A 9,123-nucleotide genomic window follows, 5' to 3' on the forward strand; every position below is an offset into this window, starting at 1 on the left:
CGTTGACAAACTACAAAAGGAGTTTCTGCATGAACACAAAATGGAGAATATCAGTTAGTGGTTTACAACCCTGAGATCAATATTTTCTGTAATTTACCAAAACAGGCAAAATCAGTAAAATACCAGTTACAAAATAATTTGCCATTTCCAATCCTTAATATTCCTAAATCTTAAATAAAATGAAAAATAGTAGAATTAAATCACTGAATATATCAGTAAAATACTACTTTTTTGCTGTTTCACATGCAGCAAAACCTGTGTAACATCACAGTCAACTGTTGTAAAAGAACAGTGATTGTTGTGAAAAATTAGATTGTTGGCATGGACGTTATTTACAGTTTTCACCAGTTTTTTTCTTTCTTACAGGTAACATGTAAATGATTACTTTTCTGTGATTTTACTGCACATGATCAGTAATTTACCAAAGCAAGGGGAATCCTATAAAACAACAGATACAAAAAATACTTTTTCAATCTTTAATATAAATTACATTTCTTTGAAATATTGGGAAAATATCTCTAAAATAATAGTTTTCACTGATTTAAAAACAGTTTAAAACAAACCCAAAAAAAGTAATAATAATAATTTTACAGTCAAATTTGATTCCCTGTGATTTTTATTAGGCATTAACTGTAATGTGTAAGACGTGGAAAATATGTAGAATACCAGTTTATGAAAAAAATTTTCATTTTCTAATACTTAATGTTGGTACAACTGTTGATACGCTGTTCACTGAGCAGGTTCAGTGTTTACAGAAATCCTCTTACTATACTGCAGACGGTCAGCCAGCTTCTCCTGCTTCATCCTCCTCAGGAAGAACACTGTGATCTGATGAAACATCTCTCTGCTGCTCCTCTGCTCTTCATCATCACCCTCCAACACTTCATCCTTCCTCTGACTCTCTGAGCATTCTGGATAATCTGGACTCAAAACCTTCTGGATCTTCTTCAGCTCATTCTTTACAAAAGTCACCATGTTTTCCTCCAGCAGCTGGAACAGAGAAATCTATCAATGAGCCAATCAGAGAAGATCATGGAGCCAAACATCAGATCCATGTTGGACACACTGACAGTCCACCGTGTCTGTTGTATTTCCAGATAAAATCAAACAAATCTGAAAGAAAGTTGCCCCCGATCCCCTTAGAATCATCTGATTTTAATAACTTCAGCCATATTAAATGATGCCAAACGTTTACCTTCGTGTTGTGAATGTTTTCAGAGCTACAGGCCCAAGTTTTACACCTTTAATGACCTTTTCCATCATTTCTGAGCCTCAGAAATTCTGGTCAGTCGTCAGTTCAGTGAATAAACATGAAAATTTCAGGGCTGAAAAGTACATTTGAGTTCCGCTAAAAACTGCAACCAAATCAGTTTTACATCCACCCCAGGTGTCACAATCCAAAGTGAAAATCATATTTTGTTCACCAGCTTTGAGCATTAATATTATGGGATATATCATAGTTTCAGTGTCAGAACAGTTCAATATCTGACAGAGAGTCGTAGAAATATTAATTGGTACCCTGGATGTGTTTTCTGTTCTCTGATCATTCATCAGAGAAAACTTTAAAAAGTGCATTTTGGGTAAACTTTCAAGGCTCATATCAGCTTGTATGATGGTGGTTGGTCAGAACAACACCGTAAAAACATTTCTTTAAAAAATGGTAAAAATCTGGTGTCACAAAAACAAGTTTAAAAAACAAACAAACTGCGGAATACTCTAACTACTGTAACATAATGATATTAATGCTCAAAGTTGGTTGTAGAAAAAATAAACACAACCCAGATTTAGTCTTTAGATTGTGACACCTGGGGTGGATGTAAAACTGATTCGGTTGCAGTTTTTAACAGAACTCAAATGCGTTTTTCATCCATGAAAGTTTCATGTGACTATCGACTGTACTGATGAAGCTATGAGGCTCAGAAATGACAGAAAAGGTGAATTTAAAACAAAACTTTCCACCCACCTCCATGTTCTTCAATGCCTGACACTTTTCTAAGTTACTTTTTGTGGCTTCTTTCAACATACTAAAGTTATTGTAGATTATTGATTTAAATCAGCAGATTCTGAGGAGGTCAGATTAGAGGCTCTGATTGAGTTTAACCGAGTGACTCGGTTGTACATGTACACACCATGAATATGGCGTCCAGATCCTGCTGCTGGTCAGACTGAACACTGGGAACCTCTGAGTTCTCCTCATCAACTCTGTGGACCAGTTCATAACTCGTTAGTTCACAGTGAGTTTGTCCACACACACAGACAAACACAAGATAAAGAGATATTTGGATGGAAGCAGGGATTTAGGCGACTTCCTGCAGTGGTAAACTTCTGATCCCAATTCGAATCCATAAAAAACCTCTTAGCAGGAGAACCATTTCTGCAGACAGTTCTTTGAAGAACCTTCAAAAGTGGCTCAACAAACCATGAAAAACAGTTCCTATAGGTTCTGTGAATGGTGCCCAAAGTACTGTAGCAAATGTAGGGTCTGTAAGGAACCATTTTCTTTCTCCAATCTCTTTTAAATGGTTCTTGTGTGTATTTTTAAAAGCTCAAGTTATTCTGTTTTAGTTGAGAAACAAAACATTTAAAGAAAAAAAACATTTACAGAAGACATATTAAGATGCAGCTTACCTCTTTGCAGCAGAAGATTGTGCTTCTTTAAACTCAAATATAATATTCTTCGACCCATCGCTCTTACAGGACTCACAGCTGGATCCAGGTCCGGATCCATTCCTGTAAATAAAGATGGAGCAGTGATGGGTGCTGAGCTCTGACATGCACAAGAGTCGTGATGGACAGATGAAGATCTCACCTCTTATCTTTGCTCTGGCTCTCCTGTGAAGTTTCCTCACACTGGTCCATGCTGCTGAACTCACATCAGCTCATCACTTTAGACCTTCATCTGCAGAGGAAACGCACATCATTCATCTGGGCATCCACCAAATCTGTCAGTCACTCTTCATTTGTGTTGCACTTAATGCAACAAAACAACAAAAGTAAAAACAATTCGATGACCAAGACTTCAGTCATGTCCTGCCTGAGCTCGCCTTAATATTCTAATTTAAACTCAAATTTCTACATTTGTGGATTTAAAACTGAATATAAGTTGAGCTCACTTGATGAAGTTGACTTGATGATTTATCTTCACCTTGAAGGCAGCATTCCAAGCCCTCTCCTCTACATACAGAATACTGGAGCAACTTAAGTTTTTTTTTTTAAATTTGTCAACTTAAAAACTTGTGTTCATGATTATTGTGATTAAGCACAGAAAACTAAAAAGAGAATCCTAGTAATAAAAGGTCACTGTTATGAGTAATCAACCTAAAACCCTCTGTTTATGCTACCAGTCATTAAATAAATACAGATACCTTTAAGTGTGGAGGAAAAGCAAATTCTTTCATATCAGTGTCGTTTGTTAGTTGAGCGCGTGGACATGTCACATTTTCAACTTGAGGTCGAAATGTGTTTACTCTGTTAAAATCCTGACTTTAGACCAGAATTGAGTAAATAAATAAACTATTTCCGGTACTTGAATGCAGCATTTTAAAACTGTATCTTTATGTTATCAGCTAAAAAAAAAAAGAACAAAACAAAAAACATTGAACAGATCCTGATTTTCTTGTTTGAAAGAGGTTGGAAGGTCCAGGAATGTTCTGGGTGGGTGGAGGGGATGGAGGGTGTTTGCATTCAGGTGTGAAGGCGAGCGGAGGGGGTGTGAATTCCTCTGAGTAGAACGCAGAACAGGTGAGTCAGAAGGCACACGTTTTATCCAACAGTAAATACTGAGCTGAAGCTGCACCTATCGTTGAATCACAATCAGATATTTCCCACAAACCATTTGGGATTCATTTGCATTGAAATGATTTAGCCAGGACTTCAGAATACGACCAGCAAACGGAGCTCCTCTGTCCAGGGTGCAGAATGATCCAGAACGGAGGCAGCGATGAGCAACACAACAAAAACATGATTCTTTTGCCGGTGTTATTGTGATTGCTGCTGTTATGAGGCTACCTTTACAATTAAACCCTCATTAGTCTGTATAGTTGCTCGAAAAACGTGTACAAATGCTGAAATCTGACCATAAAATGTACTAAATACGTACAAATACATACTGAAACCTCCCCTACAGCAACATTTCTATCTGTGTTTGGGTTTTACAAGGTTAAATGCAAACAATAAGAATAAAATTAAATGAATGGTTGTGTATTTAGATACAGGCCAGTAAACAACCAGTTACAAACAAGAATAACTGTGGTATTCACACATTTAGATTTTCTTTGACACATGCGACTCATAAAGAATAAACCGTAAATATATACGTAAATAATAAAACTTTATATTCAGATCATGTTGTCCTGTAACATCTCTGGTAAAATCAGAGTCACTGTCATTCAGGGGGAAAAAAACTACAGCTGCAGAACACAATTTAAGCCCTTCCTGTAACCGTGGCAACAACACTAACGACTCACTCATCTTGTCAAACAACATCAATGGATTATATTGATTATTCGTGCAGACAAAGGTTTCACACGTGGAAATAACAACAGAAATCTGAAGAAAACAAATGGATCACACCGAGTGAATCAGTAATCTGTTAATCTCACCGGTTTAGTTCAGAGTTTGTAATGAAGTAAGAACATCGCAGAGCAGAAACGAGCAGTTAAAGCATGAAACCAACAGAACTTACCGTTTCCTCAGAGAGCTGAAGCAGTCTGGTGTCCACACCTGGACGCTCAGGTGAACTGCAGCTGGAGCCAATCGGCTGTGAGTAGTCAGACAGGTGGGCGGAGCTCGATAGGCAGCGCAGGAACGTCTGAAGTATGACTGTAAAGAACAAATTCTACATGTTTACAAGCTGAAATTTCAATTTATAATGTTGATTTTAAACCACCTGATGATTTACAGAAAACACCAGCCGCTGCATCAAACCATTAAACATGGAAACACATCAAAATGATTCCCAGAAGCAAGAGAAAACCACGTTCCCTTCATTTTAATGTCTCTGCAGCTCTCTGCTGTCTGTAGAAACGCCTCCACCTCTTCACAGCAACAACATGTCGTCCAACTGGTCGAACTGCTTCTCTGAGTGAAGTTCCCCCACTGAACAGTTTGTAATTTACAGTATGTCACGTGGGACGTTTACTTACTGCATATTTTTGCTTCTCTGTATTCATGGTGGTGACGCTACTCTTTCTGCTGTAACAACCATATTTCCCCTCCAGGATTGATGAAGTATTAAATGCTATTCTATTCTAAAATACTGCAGAAATGTTAAAAAACGTTCAGTGTTGGACAGGTCAGGAAAACCTGACCGCTGGCTTTTCAGAATAAATTCAGTCCAGTCATATCAGAACAATATGAAATCAGACCAGTTTCTATTGAAATAAAGTGCTTTATTTATTATAGTTATTTATATTTTTATGGTTCGTTGTTCTGGCTGAAATGGAAAATGTTATCATCACATCACAACAACATTCTTCCATTTATCAAAAAAAAATCATAACAATCCTCCATAAAGTCAAACTTCAAACCCGGATAAACGTGAGAATCTGTCTCACTGTCAGGATGACCAACAAGGAATACTGTGTAAAAACCTTGATGTGTGAACATAAATACATGCATAAGTAGTAATAAGAGTCAACAGTAAACCAGTAAGTAAACGTAATGTGGTAGAGGAAGGACTTGGGCAGACTCAACACAGAGTTTCAGCTTTTAGTTCTTCATCTGGTGTTGGATCAACAGCGTTTGACATTTGTGAGAACTGTGAGCTTCTCAGACTTTTACTGGGAACAATTCTACTCCGTCACACAGTGAAACTGAACATTAATGTTGACTGCTGACGTCTAAATATTGTTTGTAAAGGATAATTATGTTTCTCTATGTGAGCATTTAAAAACAAACAAAAAATACATGAGTTAAAGTCTCCTTTCATTAAAATAGTAAATAATAAAATCAGGATGAAGCCTGACTACACACCAAACTCATGTTTACTGGACTATACTGTGTGAATATCTGTCAGCAGTAAACATCCTGATATCCACTGTGAAGCTTTGACTAGACAAACAAAACATTATTTCACTGGAACAATCACAGCTTTCATCTTAAAAGGACTGCAAGAGGAAAAGAATAAGAGAACAAGACCCGTAAAGAACAAGATCAGTGTTTTAAATGATGCATAGACACCAAAACAAGGGTTAGACTTAAAGCATTTACAACATATAGATAAAACACAAACAAGCACAGGGGCAGATGTGCAGCTAATACAATGTCAGATTCAGATATCAGCTCCCTGCAAAGGCCTCTCGTGATCACATGGCCTTGTGGTGCAGATGAGTGGGATTGTAGAGGTGGGTGATGACTGACGGGGAGCAATGTGCAGACGTCAGTGGTATAAATGAAAGAACGCACGTGGACTTTCAAACATATTCATTCTTCGGCGATAAAAGGAACCATCAGGGACAGCGGGATGTATATGGTAAGAGGGTCCTGGCTTCACATGAGCTGTCTTTGGGTTTGCTCAGTTTATTTCCTGTAGTAATTTAAAAAAGATCTGCCCCATCCTTGTGTGCCTTTAAGATTGCTCTAATTAGCTTTTCCTGTGTCTTGTCTCCTCAAATAGTTCTCTGTGTATATACAGCCCTGTGTCTTCTTCTGTTCTTTGCCATTTTCTTCACCTATGGACCTCTTTTGCCCTGGATCACCATCCGCTCTTTGTTTGTTCACCTTCTTTGACCAAGTGTCTGCACCTGAACAGTCCCTCACATGTACCGTCACTAGGACAACAGTGAGGTCAGTAGAATTGGAACTGATCAGACTGAGTGGACTTTACAAGGAATCAAACAAACAGATTTATGGCATGAATCTGAAAACGTGTTTCTGAGTGACAGAGACCGACATGTTTAGGCTGAACTATCTGTTCAGGGAGACTCTCTACATTAACCTCAACACAGAGACACTGAGGAACCAAGCAACATGAACCCAAACCCAGGATACAGAGGTTCAGTGAATGTGGTGTTGAAGGTGTGGAGGTGGATCAGAGAGCCATAGAAGACTCTGTAGAAGGACAGAGTTCCAGCAGGACAGTCCACATATACAGCCACTCTGTGAGGGACTGAGGATGAGGACACGGACCAATACGAGGAGGACGAGGACGAGGAGGAGATGGATGTTACTCTGTTATTGTGCTGGACAGAGTAACAACCAGAATCGAAGCACCTCAGACTCCAGGACTGATCGTTTTCTCCAAACATACAGCCTCTGTGTCCTCTCCTTCTGATTCCTCTGTAGCTCACTGATAAATCAGCCTCTCCTCTATATTTGACCTCCCAGTAACAGCGACCAGTCAGACCAGTTGTACACAGAAGCTGCGGCCGATCAAACCTGTCTGGATGATCAGGATACGACGGATCCTCGTCGTATACAAACGTCACCTTCTTGTTGTTGTCAGACAGTTTGAGTTTTCTGTTCACTGTGTTTGTGTCGACTGTGAGTTCACAGGAATCTGATGGAGAGAACAAACACAACACAGCTACAGTTATTGATCCATCATCTGATCATTATTGACACTTTGATGAGAAGATGGTGTAACGGTGATGTTAGTCTGCTGCTTGACCACTACTGATGGCAGATGAGTAGAAGTGGATTCAGTCGGTCCCACTGACTATTTATTGCATTTATTGTTCATTGAATTACAGACAAGTCAAAATAAAATAAAAAGGCTTTAAATTAAAGAGTCTTTAAGAAGGCCCAGTTCCTTCATACAGCCACATGGTCAGAAAACTGTTTGCCTTCCTCAGCCACACCCAGATGCTGAGGCAGCTGGTTCTTCAGCTTTCTCCAGTGGGCTCCATCTCCAACTTCCTCAGTCAGGTGGAGTTAGACTCTCGGTAGAGTTAAACACACCCATGGCCACTCACTCCCTCACAGGCACACATGCACCAACACTCTCTCCCTCTCCCACTCACATCCACACACCGACAACAAGAAATAACATTAACACAGAGCTCAGTTTGGCTCCTACAGATGGTTTTTAAGAACCACATTAAAACACACGTACACTTCCTCAGACCTGGTGTCAACCACTGGACTCCTGCAGGCTCCACCCTGAAGGAGGAGACACAGTTTGGACTGATTATTCAACTTTACTCATCATTATTTTCCTCTTTTCATGGAGCTCAGCCAACAGGTCCCCACCGCTTCCAAACATGTGCTGGATCTGTGCACATATGAAACCAGTCTGATTCAGTTCAAAGGGTTAAACGGATGTTTCTAAAGCTGAAAGACTGTCTTCACCGTGTATAGGATGTGCAAACTGAATGGATTCTGAGCAGGTATCACTGTAGCTGTGCAAAGGACAGTTCTCATTGAGATTTCTACTACAACTTTGTTCTTGTATATTTTGTCATAATTTCATCAAAGTTTGAATTTATAAAGTCATTAAAGTTGATTGGGAGTGCAGTTGGTGGCATGTTGAAAAGGGAAACTTTGAAAATATACCAATCTAAAGTTAGTGTTTGATTAAGGAGTGTGATGCTCCAGATTGCAGTATTTTATTCTGATGAAGAATGCAACTGGTCACATGACCTTAGTTTAGTTTAGGGCACACCTGTGGAATTATGGGTCAGACGTAATGCAGAAGTCCACATTGCTGCAGAGGAAAAGAAATACAGATCCAAAAAACCATGGAGAAAGGTCCACATGGTAGTTTGTGAATTTTTAGTGTTCTTTGTTTCATATTTGAGTACGGTAAATACAGTAGTAGAGCATAGCAGGTGCCTTTGTGTGAATGGTTTGATGCATTTGCGATTGCAAGCTAGCATATTTGGACCCGTCTATCAACTGGGACTAGTTTGAAAGACTTATTGTTTGAGTCCGTCTAATTGGAGATACGTTCTTGGAAAACTTGAAAAACGGTTGAACAATGTATATTTGAAACATTTGTTGCACGTTCTTTGTTTTCTGTAGTTTTCACAGTGTCTGAAAAACAAATGTTTAAAAGTTTACGATACATGGCCTTCATTTCATCAGATCGGTACAGTTGCAGTTACCTTTGTTCCTTCAGATGTTACACAAATCTCTACAGTTTGTGTTCAGCCAGTGTACATGTGAACAAAGAAAAAAGGCTCC

The 9,123-nt window shown here is 39.0% G+C and overlaps 2 protein-coding genes across 2 annotated transcripts in view; both read right to left on the reverse strand.

The window, feature by feature from the left end:
* LOC103372496 (NACHT, LRR and PYD domains-containing protein 3-like) overlaps window positions 1-2,881 on the reverse strand; it is a 7,019-nt gene extending 4,138 nt beyond the window's left edge. The window contains exons 1-4 of the mRNA XM_008302153.1: window positions 2,810-2,881; window positions 2,629-2,730; window positions 2,130-2,202; window positions 768-990 (exon numbers count right to left, since the gene is read on the reverse strand). Coding sequence (XP_008300375.1) covers window positions 768-990; window positions 2,130-2,202; window positions 2,629-2,730; window positions 2,810-2,859 — 448 coding nt within the window. The 5' untranslated portion in view covers window positions 2,860-2,881. The remainder of the gene's footprint in view (window positions 1-767; window positions 991-2,129; window positions 2,203-2,628; window positions 2,731-2,809) is intronic.
* A 4,057-nt stretch (window positions 2,882-6,938) lies between these two features.
* Window positions 6,939-9,123, reverse strand: part of LOC103372497 (stonustoxin subunit beta-like) — a gene marked incomplete at its 5' end in the record, with an annotated part of 4,114 nt that continues 1,929 nt past the window's right edge. The window contains 2 exons of the mRNA XM_008302154.1: window positions 6,939-7,498; window positions 8,054-8,100. Coding sequence (XP_008300376.1) covers window positions 6,939-7,498; window positions 8,054-8,100 — 607 coding nt within the window. The remainder of the gene's footprint in view (window positions 7,499-8,053; window positions 8,101-9,123) is intronic.

The sequence above is a fragment of the Stegastes partitus genome, unplaced genomic scaffold (genome assembly GCF_000690725.1).
Source record: "Stegastes partitus isolate 25-593 unplaced genomic scaffold, Stegastes_partitus-1.0.2 Scaffold1766, whole genome shotgun sequence".
NCBI classification, from domain to species: Eukaryota; Metazoa; Chordata; class Actinopteri; family Pomacentridae; genus Stegastes; species Stegastes partitus.